This window comes from Gobius niger, assembly GCF_951799975.1.
Source record: "Gobius niger genome assembly, chromosome: 1".
Taxonomy (NCBI): Eukaryota; Metazoa; Chordata; class Actinopteri; order Gobiiformes; family Gobiidae; genus Gobius; species Gobius niger.
The window spans coordinates 20,778,554-20,793,770 of record NC_136852.1 but is presented as its reverse complement, the minus strand read 5'-3'; the positions used below and the strand labels follow the sequence as shown (position 1 = coordinate 20,793,770).

The window sequence follows — 15,217 nt, the reverse complement described above, 5'->3', positions numbered from 1 at the left end:
AGCCTGTTAGCTGTGCAGCCGATCAGCATCATGAAGAGCCAGTAGCAGCAAACTTCAAACTAACTCACCGCAACAACCTATGTGCACAAAGTCTAGAGTTTGTGCCTGCAACCAAGCACACATGTGTTCATTCAAAGAGACAGGAGCTTAAAGGTAATTGTCTCACCTTAAGTTTGTTTCCACCTGATTCATAACTTTTTAAATGATCATTTAAATACACATTCCACATGCTTCATTATTTGTAATGATAGTTATTCCATTTTAGGGTTAAAGTTAGGGCATCCAACTTATTTTGCTGTAGTAGAGTTCTGTTTGCAAACATAGAGTCTATTGTAAACATTACAACATGCACTGTCTGCATCTAAAAATAGGGCAGGACATTTGTGACTTTTAATGGGTATTTGCATAGGATTAGAAAATAATCAACACAGATTAACAGACTTCATCTTTTTGTATTCATTCATGTTGCAACTAAGTACTACTTCTATTTTAGGCTAGGCTTACTTGTGCAAGTTTGCAGTAGCAACAAAACCCATCTCACCGCCTGCTATGACGAATGACATCTATCTGAGATTTTGCTCTTCCCGTAAAACAGCAATTGTCTTGGGGAAATTTCTATCTTCCAAAGTGCCAACATGGCAGATCCATATAGGCATAGAAACACTACAAAGTCTGCCATTTGAATATTTAAGGATAACAAACACTTGTACTGGGTTTGTGATAGCACAGAGTTCGAACAACCTGTCCCACATCCATTTAACACAGCGTGGAATTTTTTTCAACAACATTCAAAGCCAGGATGTGCACAAGAATGTTTTATAGTCCCGTGATTGTGTGATGGAGCCGAGAAAAGACGGAATCTCGATAAAAAGACTCACATGCAAATTGAAGCAGGGCTTCTCGGCTCAGGACGGTCCCAAAGATGTTCTCTGCTTTGCACTGGTACCTCCCATAGTCTGTGATTTCACTTGCATTGGTTATAATGAAGTTCCCCTCTATCACACTGTACCGGTAGTCCGCTTCTGCATGTACCTCTGTGCCATTGACAAACCAGCTGTAAAACAAGCATTTATTTTTCATTAAAAGCAGTAATGAATACCATTGGGTAGTTAAATAGAGCTGTAACGAATTGGTAGAAAGACTTATGTCACACCTGTATGTGGGTGGTGGGTTTCCTCGTGCTTGACAGCGCAACATGACCTTCTTTTCATCAGAATCCAATGAAAAAATAACATCATCTGGCTCCTCGACAAAAGCAGGCCCACATTCCTCCATCTCTGTTGGAAGATAAAACAGAATTGTAACCTAGTGCTCATTTATTTATTTTTCATATAAGAAATGTCTTGCAGAATCATTATATACACCACAGAGCGCACTCTGGTCCAAATCATTAATAAAAAGCAAATATATTTATATTACAAAGATTAATAAACCCACAACCAGTAAGTGCAGTGCTGCAATAATGGAAAGTCAAACTGGATTTTAATACCAGAGGGGAAAAAAGATACTGAATACCACTTTCTATACCACAGTAATGAACAAAATTTACATATATATACATAATCCTGTCTCTCCTTTACTATGTCCATGTTATCAGGTAAGACAAGTTTATTTGAAGAGAAGAGTTCATACAGAAGCTATTTTAAATGACTGCTCAACAGACAATTACAAGAGGATAAATTAAGTAGTGGACAATGGACAGTTTCAAATATCTTGGAGTTACAATAGACAGCATAGTCACATTTGAAAAGCGAATCACGGACATTCAGAAAAAAAGCAACTGTCAATAATCCAGAGACTTTGGGCGTTTTCACACAGGCTCTAGTTAGGTCGACCTAAAGGGACTCTTGAGCCGAGAGCGGCACTTTTAGGTCAGTGTAAATCTGGTCCAAATCATTAAAAAAAGCAAATATATATTTTAAATAAACTACTGCTAAATGCAGCGCTGCAATAACAAAAAGACAAACTCAATTTCAATACTAGAGGGAAACAAAGATACTGCATACCACTTTCTATACCACAGTAATGAACGCCTATGAACTCCTCTATGGGGTCAACGGGGGTGAAGTTACAAGCGACCAAGCTCTTCCACGTTTTCCCTTATTTAAATACGGTTACGCGAGTAGTTACACAATCCAAGTATAGTATCACAAAATTATACCTTAGGAGCACTTCGACTTTACAGCGGGGACGTCGAAGTGCTCCTAAGGTATTATTACGCCTTACAATATTGTATCTTTTTTTTATCCGCTTAGAAAATCGAAATGTTTAATTTCATGTACCTATACTTGGATCATGTAGCTACTCATGTAACCGTATTTAAAGGAACTATACGGAGTTTAAAAATGTAAAAAATAAGTATTTTCCTTCCCCTACATGTTCCGGCAATGTCCTAATGTGTAGAATGAGCTCAGACCTGTTCACCACAACTGCCTCTAAAATCCTTAATTCGTGTCCAGAGTGCCGTTATGCACGAGCTCAATAAAGAAGCTGCAGTTACGCGTACTTGCACTTAGTCCCTTTAAATAGGGAAAACGTGGAAGAGCTTGGTTGCTTCTAACGTCGCCCCCCTCTATGGCCCCATAGGCGAGAGGAGGAGAGGCTAAATGCTAACAACAATGTTTGGTCTTTTTGCGTGACTGAGCGCACGCACAAAGACCAGACAGCTACGCATCAATTCGTCTAAGTTCAGAACATATCTCAGTATGGAAAAACGGTGGCCTGTTCTAAAGTCTAAAGTCTATTGTAAAGTGTTCAGTCTAAAATAAGCAAAGCTAAATACAGCAGTTTAGTTTGTCTTATTTTCAGACTTGCACTGAATGTATAAGGCTAGTAAGCTTTAATTCCTTTACAATGCACCTGCTATCTTTACCTGTTATATTACATCTACACACCTAAAGATTCTGCATTGACAACCATAACTAGTGGTACGCAAATGTGTTCTGTCTCTGTGTTTCTTTGTGCCAACCATATCCAGGGCATACTACGATTATTTGCAAACTTACTGTATATTCACATTTCAGTCTACCCCCAAACTAAAGAGTATGTGAGGAGACTGGAGTGCTGAAATCAAATGGGAAGCAACTCTGCAACTTGACAGCCAGGTTGGATTACACTTTCAACGGGGGGAAATACACATTTGGAAACGTCACTTTGAGAAGATCAACACACATATAAAGCCGTGTTCACTTGCATTTATATCTTCTGGACCGCTGCTGTTTGCCCAGGGACAGAAGAAGAATGGTGTTGATCTTAACTTCAGAGACTCAGGGTCCACTTAAGTTTACCGTTTTCTGAGAATGTATCGTCACGGATGTGAATGCTGAGCTACATACATAACACTTCAGTTTTCACCAAGGACATTGCAGTATTGTCATTAAAACATTCACCGCTTCTATGAGAGGCTTTGGAAAGTGCTATAGAAAAGCTTGTGTTAAATTACGTCCACATTTGGCACATAACTGAGGAGCAATGGGGCGTACAACTTTAAACACTGCCTAATCAAACATCAACAACAACTGGACTTGCATTAAATGAATGGCAATGTTTCACTTCATCAGCGCACTGGAATCTGATGTCGACTTTCACATTCCAAGACAAGACCTAAAACATTGATTGGCAGTTTCTTAAATAAGTGATATGGGACGACCCTTACATCTCAGGTCATGGAGCAGTCCTCATAATCCGGGGCACCTGGGCTCGGGTCTGTGTTCTGACAGTTTGAATGGAGCTGACATTCATGTCCTTTGCCTTTTCTTCTCTCCCCAGAACCTCTGACAGCGCTGAATAAAACTTATGATAAAGCACTTTCAACAGTGAACCACCATCATTTCATTCATCACATTCAAAACCACAAAATGTGTTATTTCTGTGAAAAACAGCACACTGTACACAGTGTTGTGATCAGGTTAACAACGCGTCACAATAAATCATGCTTAATTCTGTTTCAGCCGATTCATTGCAAAGTTACAAAACGCAGCCACAACTTTACTAAGTACGTCTTTAGAAAGGAAGACTACAATGCCTTTATTTCTTTATTGTCCTCAGATGACTTAAATGACTAGAACTTTTGTATTTTTACTATCTTGAGTAACACAGGCATTGTTAAGTCTAAACAACTAAAAATAACTGTCTGCATTAGTTCCTAATGGTAGAAGAAGAAGAAGAAGAAGAGAAGAAGATCTTTATTTATATAGCGCCTTTCACAGACATGGTCACAAAGCGCTTTACATGAGACAATTGTACATGCACTCCATACTCGGTGGTGGTAAACTACGTTTGTAGCTTCAGTTTCCCCTGGGGGAGACTGTCAGAGGCGCTTTCGCGACTACACACGTCTGCGGCAACGGACCCTCTGACCACCACCATACATTCACTCACACACATCATTCATCCTGGCCTATTGTGCATGTTTTTAGTGGTAGGGGAAACCGGAGTACCCGGAGGAAACCTACACAGACACGGGGAGAACATGCAAACTCCACACAGAAAGGCCCCCGTCCAGGTGGGAATCGAAGCCGGACCTTCTAGCTGTGAAGCGAGAGCACTAACCGCTGCGCTACCGTGCCGCCCATGGTACTAATGGTACTGTTTAATGAGCACAAAAATGCACTGCACTAACAAGAGGCAGATATACTTCAACTCAAGGTGAAGTGAACTGGCATTGAGCTTCATATAACGCTCTCTTCAAACATGCAGAACTGACTTCACTAAAAGCCACAGTGAAGAAATGGAGCCCTCATTAACCAGACACATTCTACTACAGATAAAGTGTCCAAAACTAAAATTGCTCTATTGTCTTTGGATAGCTGACAGAGCATTCATGCTCGGCTTCTGTGTTCTCCTCAAACAACAATGTGCTCTCAATGTTCCTGTCGCCGCTGACAGTGGAGGGGCATTTCTCTGCTCTTGGTCTCAGAGATGGAAGTGATGCTATGGCTGGATATTGATGATGTTGTCAAAAGAAAGCAACATCGACAGGAGACCATGTTCTCTAAAAAGACAGATTATGCTATGACTAGTATTCTAATACACTGATTAGATTTTTGCAAGATAAAGCCTGAATTAACTCTAATGAGAGAATGGTGCACATGATTTTGTTCTCTAGTCATTCAGGGTGTCATTCTATGGTGTCAAGATTACCACTGACATAATTGAAAGATTAGAGTGATTCGTTAAATCATTAAATCCTCCACAGTCCATGCTCTCACTATAGTCAAGAGGTGACTGCTGCAGATTTATGACAGTGTGTTTCCACACACTAAAGCTTACATATTACATCTTTTTGACAAAGATATCCATCATATCAATCGCCTCAGTACTGACAGGATCACAGAGAGAGGTGGATATTGCCTTAATCCCACTTCAATTTCACACAGGGCGTGACCCTGGTCACTGCAGACCAAGTGCACTGGAGATGGATAGGTGAAACTCATTTCCACACCTGATCTCCACAGGCAGGAGGCCTGCACACATGACATGAGAGAATACAGGCTCAGTGTTGGCAGCTGGAAGTAGCATATGACATAAATCTGGTGTGGTTTTACCCAGGAGTTAGGCCTGTGTCAGCAGGTGAGAAAAATGCACTCTACACTGATGAGCCACCTGCCATTCGCTCTGACTGACCCACAAGTTCAATTCTCAGCCTGGAATAAGCTGTGAATGAAACTCATCTGTTTTGCACAAAACTTTGGAAAAGGACAAAGAGAAGAGATCATGAAAAAGACAGAGCAATGACACTAAAAAATGTTTGGTCAAACATCAGAGTATATTTGTACCAGGCTCAGATTACACGACAAGCATCCAGCAATACCATAATATTATTTAGTTTTGTTTTTTTTTACTTCAAATTGACATTGAAAACAACCTTCTTCTATACTCCCATGATGCATGAGTTCCTCTGCTCAGTTTTTCTGTCCAACAGCCATTCAGTCTCCAGCGCTATTGGTCGCTCACCTTTGCTGCTTCATTCACACTGTCCCGGCTCACACCACTCTGCACTTCGGCCCTTCACTTTCCGCCTCTGCACTTCTGGCTCCAGTTGCACTGCTCTGTTTCTATTCTCTACTCATCACTGCTTCATCCATAATACATTCTTCACACAACTCTGGCTAAAATCCGTCTGCTACCGAACTGTAACAGGCGAGATGCAACTTTTAATGAAGATGCTTTCGGTTGTCAATTTAAGCCCGAAATATAGCTTGGTCAACATTAGAAAATGCAGAAGGGCTGGTCAAACCTTCACTTCTGTAGTCCTCTTGAGAGTTGAGGAGGTACTGGGATGACAAGGAATAGCTGGAGAAAAGGGACCAGTCAGGAGAGGCTGGTCCACTGTGTCGAGGCCGGCCGCGGGAGCTGAGCAGCGACGAAGAGCTGTCTGATTTCATTCGTAACACTGCTGCGGCGTAGGTCATAGGCCGGCCTGCCACCGATTCTGTAAAGTCTGTGGGACAAGAATAAAGATTATAATTGTCATCAAAATCTGTGCATGGTGTTGAGTAACAGCAGCATTTCCAGAATCACAGGGGAATGTTTCTTTGACATTTTGATACATGTCAAAAGCATTGACTTTGAATGTCGACTGGAAAGGAAATGTACAGTGATGACGTGTACATTTTAAGCTCTTACAATAAAATAATGTTCACTATACTTGATACAGCCTGTCTATTGAAGCTACATGGCATAACAGGAACAGGTCCAGGTCATGGTTTTAATACGTCGCTCATTACCATTACATTGAGTTCGCTTATACAGCGGGAACCATATGTTTCATACACATTTATTATTCATTTTTGTCAAATTCCAGAAGAATGAGAGATAGAATTTTCTACACAATTTTGTATGACTTTTTCCAAAACCAGAAAATTACAGCAGTCTCAGCATGTACATGTATACTGTTAAAAATATGTAATTCTGCTTGTCCTGAGTTGGCTTAATGTCTGATAATAAAGACCACATGCATCATAAATACAGAAAATGAACAAACGCAAAACAAACACACAAAAGATAAGCAGAGGACTAAGAAGAGACACCGGAATGTTTTCCGCTACATGATAAAATAGAACTGAAGTAAACTAAAAAATAATTACGTGCCCTTAGGGACCAGTCAGACGCAAAAATACTCCTATCTACAAACAGAGAGTGGGCAATTACTGTAGTGCATATTCAGGGGAGAGGCAGGATATGAAACTCCACTTGAAATAATATTACATTGCGAGCTTTAAAAATAATAAGTAAGCAATTAGTGGCTATGCAGCGAATAATTACTCTATTTTTTCCCCCTTAGAAATCACTTCCATCAGCTAAAACACTCCTTGCACTAATTTTACGCGAGAACATATTAAGGACACTGTCGGCAGCAATTGTGTTAATTTAGCCATATCCTCATTACGTGATTCTCAACATAACAAGTCTAAAAAGTCAAATGCATAACAATTACATGTGTCAACACAGCAAAAATCCAATAAGGTTCACTCAAATTAACCTTCATGAAAATGCCTCCGGATTCATTTTATTCCAACTCTCAGATGGCGTGTTAAAAAAAGAAATAATTTGCACCAACAATTAACTTAATGCCTTTTTATTGCGTTGTTCAGTTGTTTTTTCGGGGCTTATTTCCAACATCAGGGTGCTTGAATGTGCAATCTTAACAATATTGTTCTATACTAAAAAAAACTAACTGGATGATATCACTGTCGAAGAGCCGAGCAGACATTTTAAATGAAGAAAGCATAGCATATAGAAGAACCTGTTTCTCTGGTAAACACAATCAATATTTCTTTTTCGGTTTGTTGACAGAATAAAACTATTCATACAAATTAGTTTAATCATATAAAGGATGATGCTCACATATTTGACAGGTCACACATTCTACACATGACTTAGCTATGTATTATTGCAAGATGGCTCCTTATGAAAAATATAATTGATGGAGTTAGGCATTTTTAAACGTTTTCTTTTTCAGTACAAATGACGGATACTGTGGTTGTCCATGGTGCTGGTCTATTGTCCTCAGAGCGCGGAAAACAAGAGTTCACAAATACTAAATCGTTTTAGATTTGAGTATATTCCCCCCCCCTCCTAAACTATACACATTTACTGAGACATGACAGAGAGAATACAGCTCTGAACAATAGACCAACAGCATAATTGACTATCATTGCCTCTGTTGATATGAGGCCAGAGGTTTAGAGGCGCGCGGCCGCAGCTGGGAGGGAGTGGTGTGAAGAATTCATTTAAATAATGTACTGTAAGTTGGTGCGTTGCTCGTGGGGCTCAAGTAGACGGACATGATTAGCCGTAGCCTGTAAGATTAATGAAGACCTTCACGGGGAGATTATATTGACTGAAGCTGATTATGCTTGAGACCATTTATTCAGCAGAATATCATTACAGATAGAACAATCCATAGATCATATGCAGCCTCAGCTCACTCTCCATAATGGCAGACAGCTCACTAAAACCTGCTCTATTTCCTGATCCGGTGTTCTGCATCAACCTTGACAAAAGGAAGTCATTGGGAAGCCGCACTGTACGTCATTTTATGATACATGGTATTAATGTTGTCATGGTTAAAATTGAGCGTGTGAGGATGCATTTGCATGAATCTGAAGTCGTCAGCATAAACCGGAGATATGATGAGAGCGAACAATGAAAAGTTAGATGACGAGTTGATTCGTTTATTGCTTGGATTAAGGGTTACTTAACGTTGCAGTAATAATGGCTGATCTGGAATAACATTACCACCAGGTGTAGTTATAGCTGTGTTATGATGAACGGTGTGCACTGTGGCACAAAAAACTGTTCTATGGAACGGTCAGTAATGCTCCCATTTCCTCCTCCTCCTCCTGATGTGTGGGTCTGAGGCACTTATCAGATTGTCTCGGGGTCTTAACGTCAGCAAGCTCGTTTGGCTCCTCCAAAATCCAAATTGCAGTTTAACAATGACGGGCAGCACACACGGTTTTAGGTGGTTATAGATCACAAAAGTGCTAATTACACAGGTTTCTTTTTGTTTTGTTTTTCAGTAAATCAGACTGGGAACAATAGACAGTATTCGAAGAACATTATGTATATGGTTTATCAGCAGGAAAAATTCTGATTCTGATATTAATTTAGTTATTTATGTTTCAGTCTCATTACGCTCTTCAGTTAAAATGCAATATTTGAACTGAATCTTTAAAATTAAATTGTGAATTGTGATCCTAAAACCTTTAATGATTTTCCAAAAATGTGGAGCCCTAAACTATGAAGTAAAGCTAAGATTTTCCTCACATTTTATGTGTTCATGTAAAATGAGAAAGCATAAGGATTTCACCCCTCCTGGAACCGCCACCTTAACATGTTGGACGGGTTTGAGCACCCGAATGATCCTGGGAGCTACGTATGTTGTCGGGGGCTTTGTGCCCCTGGTGGGGTCTCCAATGGCAAACTGGTCCTAGGTGATGAATCAGACAAAGAGCGGTTCAGAAGCCCTTATGAGAGACCAACAGGCCTGAGAATCGTGAGGCCGGCCTTCTGGGGACCCACCACCTGCAGGAGGGGGCTGGTGCAGGGTGATTTGGGCAGCTCCAAACAGCTGCCCCCATGACCCAGCAACGGAAAATGGATGGATGGATAAGCATTTCAGCCTTTATGAAGAAGTATAATAAATGGGTCGATCTCATGGTCATTACAGCATCATTAAGAATAGTAAGAACAGTGGTGCACCAGCGACAGGTTGTGCATGCAGTCCTTGTGAAAGCCCAAAATAATGTGACTATATGCATCGATTTAAAGTATAAGATAAGCCAGAGAATTATTAGCAAAACTTTTGATGACAAGATGATTTACAGTCTTTGCCTGGATGAAGTCTATTTGTGATGGTGATATAAAAACATTGGCTTCAGCACACAGGCGCATTGTGATGTTCATGCATCCACGCACTAACTCCCTCGGCACTGATTAAACTGCTGATCACAGTGAACAACAAAGATGCATGACTGCCAAGACTTAACAATGTGACCAATTTTCTCACTTTTGTGCTTCACTTTGTGACAATAGAAGGCACTGTCAAATCTTTAAGTTCTTCTGCCAACTAGAGAAAGTTAGAAAGCCCATGGTGGCTAGATTAAAAATACAACTTTTTACTAAAATGCACTCTGCAATACTTATTAGCGTTTGAGGTTTGAATGGCATTGACTATTCATGTGGAGATGCACTGTGCTCCAAAGCAAATGGAGAGGGCATGCTATCAACAGCAGCAGCCCCAAGAGACCTCACGGAAACTTTGTATTTTAAATGTTTACTTCTCTTTGTAAACAATAAACTGCTGCTGCAGTTTTGCAGCATGTAACAAATCCTTCCACATTTCTCTGCATACATGAGCGTTGCAGGCAGTTAATGCTTTGCACAAGGTGGAATAACTTTCTACAGTCCTGCATAGAGCCATCCTATAGGGCAGAAGTCAATGAATGTTTCTCACCAGTACATCCCTTTTACGGTTAAAGGCTATGCTTAATTATCATTAATCATGAATCGCTTTGAGCGTCTAATGTAGATGGAAAAGCACTATATGAGTTCAGACTACTTACCATTTTCCATAATTAATACCGGTAGTTAGTATAATTATAATTATGTTAAGTACAAAATATCATGTATGAAGTATCACATACTTTATACAAAGAATACTAACTAACTAATAGGTTAGTCAGTATACTATTATGTAATGGGCCTTTTGGTGAGATATAACTTTTCAGTGTGAATAAGGCCCAATCTCAATTCTCTTTTCTACCCCTACCCCTTCCTCTAGCCCTAGCCCTTGCCCTTTCCCTACACCCTGAAACCAAGGGCGAAGGGCGAGGGTTGAAAAGACCGCCCTAAGAAATGGGACAGCCCTCCATTTGACTGCATTTACTATTAACACAGATGATTTTGGTTATGTAAAAAAAAAAAAACTACTAAACCAGTTCATCACTTGACCGATACTGTTCTGTAACACCTAAACAACAGCACTCGTCTCATCCTAAACCCAACAGATTTTCATCTGTTTCTGCTTCATTCGGTGCTACATTCTCCTTCCCCCGTTCGTGTGTTGCGGCTTCTACCGTGAGTCGCTGTGGCTGCAGCCAGAGCTGCAAGAGATCTGCTCATGTAGCGCACTCAGCGGGGATGGACAGAGGTAGACCCGCTCGCAGTGCGCACAGGGCGGGGACAGGCACCCGCAGCCTCCGCTCTGAGCCCGGGCCTGAGCGGAGGCTGCTGAGGTGCGCTCAGACCGGGGACAGACAGCCTCGGACATGGGCTCAGAGCACAAGCGGCACGGGGAGACAGACAGCCGGGAGACAGAGGGCGCAGCGGCGATGAACCCCGTGTGTCATGGCATAGCGACGTATCGAAAGTTTGGAAAGAAATTGCAAAAGTCAGCCAATACAGCGCAAATAAAGCGTTCGCAGCAGCAAAGCGAAAACATAGAACTGACACGTTTAACGCAATAGACTCTTCTAATTGTTACACAAAGTGAATAAAGTCATGAACGAAGAGTTCTGCAACTTTATAAATGTTGTAAGAGTGCTTAGTGATGATGTTCGTGAATTCATTTCGCAGCTTATTTCCGTGTTTTGTCAAACTCCTCCTACCCCTTCGTCTGAAGTGTGCATCAGAAAAACCCTCGCTTGAAGGGCTATGTGGCCCTCTCCCTCACCCCAACCCCTCGCCACAAAATAGAATTGGGACACCCCTTCGTCTCTCGTGCACGCGCAAAACGAAGGGAAAGGGCTAAGCGGAGGGCTAAGGGGGAGAATTGAGATTGGGCCTAAAACTATTCTGTGAAGTACATTATTAGTATTGGGTCTCAGTGGAGCTGTGTTTGGTGCCATCATGAAATAAACTCTGCCACAGATGTGTTGTGCGTTACATGTGATTTTCTATTGTCAGATTCTGTGCTTTTGTACCTGCCCTAGATTGCAAACAAACCAAACTTCTCCAGGGAGGAGACAACAAATAAAATTATTCAGTGGAGATTTTTTTTTTAGCTATGATGAAGTTTTCAGATGAAATGTTTAGCAGACACCTCCTGGAACCGCCACCTTAACGTGTTGGAGGGGTTTGAGCACCCAAATGATCCTGGGGGCTCTGTTGTCGGGGGCTTCGTGGCAAACAGGTCCTAGGTGACGGGTCAGACAAAGAGCGGTTCAGAAACCTCTTATGAGAGACTAACAGGCCCGGTTAATCATGAGGCCGTCCTTCTGTGGACCCATCACCTGCAGGAGGAGCCATAAGGGGCTGGTGCAATGTGCCGCGACCCGGAAACGGAAAAGTGGAAGAAAATGGATGGATGGATGAAAGAAGAAGTTAAAGAAGAAGTTTCAATTAATTTGGGCCAATTTGGTTTATCACAAAGGACTCAAAATTGTTAAAATAAGAAATTCAATGCTCTATATATGTTATGTTTTATGTTATGCTTTATAAAAAGTTACTTGAATGATGTGCACTTAGTTGCTTAAAAAAACTACAACTGAGCCTGGGTTGCTTTTAGCTGCAGAGAAAGACACAAGCACACACAATGTGAACATCATTACTCATTCAAAAGGTAAGAATCTCCAGAGTTCAGTTACCGAGCTTTAGCGTCTGGAGGCTGCACTAGCACTGTGTAGGATGCGATTGGGGAAAGGTACTGGGATTGTGCAAAGGAAGAGTTCATTATGTTCATGACTGTAGCCACAGAACTTGGTAACCCAAGGACTGCTGTGTGTACTGATTTGGACAATCGTTTTGAGAACCAAAATGTAAAACATTGTGGAATCACACAAATCTCCAAAAACAACATTGTCATCAGTAATATACATTTTTGATTTGAAAGTGTTACCTCATATTTCGCCTATATTTTGGCCATATTTAATTATTTATTCAAAAAATGTAACATACCCCACATGCCAAAAGTAGTGGGATGTATTGTAGTATTGACATACTACTCATGAACCTTACAAATACAAAAGCAGCTTTTGGTTTTGTGTCATTTCCATATCAGCAGAAATAAAAGGCACTCGAAGCAGGAAAAACATAGAACAATACAAAAAGCCTGATACACTGATAAAGAAAAAAATCTGAATATTCAGAGAGTAGTGGGTCAATAATCCATTACAGCAGCCGTCATGTCAAAAGTATCATAATAGACAAAGACCGCATCACGCCTCGGAGAATTGCTGCCCATTGCTCTTGTTGCTGATAACATTGAAAGGCTGTTCAAGTGTCGCTCGCTTTCTAAAACCTGACACATTTGAGACAGTTGTGAGTGGTAAGAGCATACTCAGCTCTCCACACGGTTAAGACTGAAGTGGAATTTTTATGGGTACTTTTTGTTACAGGCATTACTGGGTAGAATGAACCACTCTACCTACTCTAAGCTGATGCTAAAATATCAGCTTGCCTCAGTTGGACCTTTTAGCTTCCCCCGGCTGCTATTATCAACATAATGACTAACATGTGCCGACAGTGTAAGATTTAGAATAATAGAACAATTAAAAGAACAGTAAGAAGAAGAAGAGTAATTGTAATAAAACAACTATTATTCAGTAACCAAATGTTTTATGTTGTTTTTGTTAATTGGGACAATGCACATTAATAGAGCACTGATGTAGAGTGTAGTGTAGAACATCAATGTTTAAATTGTATCCACTGTCTTAAGAAAGGACAATCAATTTGGCGCAAAAACAAGCTTCCACTTACCTTTGCACGGGTTTCACTTGTGCAAAGGTAAATGCAGGAAGAACAAAACTTTCTACACTACTCACACAACTTTTACTGACTAAAATCTAGGCATTCTGTAATAAATAATGCTAATTTGCATCAGCAGACATAATCATCATAAATCAATTACTGTGGATATTTAGCAAAGTTGACACATAAGAACACACATTTTTTCACCATTTTGTAAAAAAAGACATGCCTTTAAATGCCTTTCACTGTCCAAATAGATAAGTTCATTAGCCATAGTAATAAATAGGTCAAAAGATGGTCACGTCACTGTGAAAGCGTATTTCATTTGCATATGGAACTTTTGTTGTGTAAACTGTTACCATCTTCAAAGTATAAAATCAACTTCAACTATCTTTCTTCCCACATTTCTTTCTACCTGGGTGTTAAACATTGAAGAAAACCAACCTTGGGAAGAAAAACATAAAGTCACATGTGAACTAAAGGTCCTTTGAAGCTCTTACCTGTAAGGCCACTGATGATCGAGAAGAAAATAAATGGTTTCCATGGTGACCCCATACTTGTTGAAGAGGTCACTTCAGCAGTGTTAGCAGGTCTGCTTCTTCATTAAAGCTATACTGGACAGAACAGAGAAAGAGTGTCAGCCGAATGCTTCCATCTTCATAAATCACAGTCTACTGTTCACAAACTGAAGCTTCACTCTGCAGGTTTCTTTTCTTATGTTTACATTGACAGTTGACATTGACAAACCTCAGCAGTAAGAGCAGTTATTCACAGAGAAAACAGAGCTACAACATCAATATACAGGTCAAGAGAATCGACTGAGCCACTGTCTTTGAACATACAATAAGTCAATTACATTTCTTCATCCAAAGTATTTTAAAGCTAGTTTGCATACAATATTTCAGAGAAATTTGTGTTTTTTTGGTCCTATTTCTTCGCTTAAGAATGTGTGGAGGTATTTGTTCTGGGGCTGTGGATGAACCAGTTGTTCCTTACACTGCCACCACAGGATGTTATTTTTATTTTTTTTAAGAACTTTGAGGAAGGAGGCTTGGCTCGGCAGAAAGTACTTTTCCTCTAGCCCTCGGTTTCCCTGAGTGTTATCTCCTGTGTGTGTATTCATAAATAATAATAATGCATATGTTTTTTAAAGCGCTCTTCAAGAAACTCTAACACGCTCTACAAATCGAAACAAAGATGGAGGGCTATTGTAGGTCGTAGGCGAGCAGAAACAGGCGAGTTTCGAAGTAAACTGCGATATACGATACGGCGGTGCAATATCGCAATAACAGTATCATTGCGATATTTCACTAAGCCATTTCAACACGATATGTTCCTTTCTAATTAAAAGCAACTTGTTTTTCAGCAAAGTGTTTCAAAAGAAGAAAGACAACATCAGCACCACAACGAGACTAAGATTGAACTAAATAAATAAAAAATAATAATAAAAAAGTCAATCTCAGTCCGATAAAGGCTTTAGTGATGTTTGCGATATATCGTGGCTTCTTGCGATACATATATT

General features: G+C 40.3%; 1 protein-coding gene across 1 annotated transcript in view; it reads right to left on the bottom strand.

Annotated features, from left to right (window-relative positions):
• Positions 1 to 15,217, bottom strand: part of cntn5 (contactin 5) — an 85,918-nt gene that overhangs the window by 54,336 nt on the left and 16,365 nt on the right. The window contains 5 exon segments of the mRNA XM_079553441.1: positions 879 to 1,054; positions 1,154 to 1,277; positions 6,239 to 6,442; positions 14,196 to 14,267; positions 14,270 to 14,304. Coding sequence (XP_079409567.1) covers positions 879 to 1,054; positions 1,154 to 1,277; positions 6,239 to 6,442; positions 14,196 to 14,267; positions 14,270 to 14,304 — 611 coding nt within the window.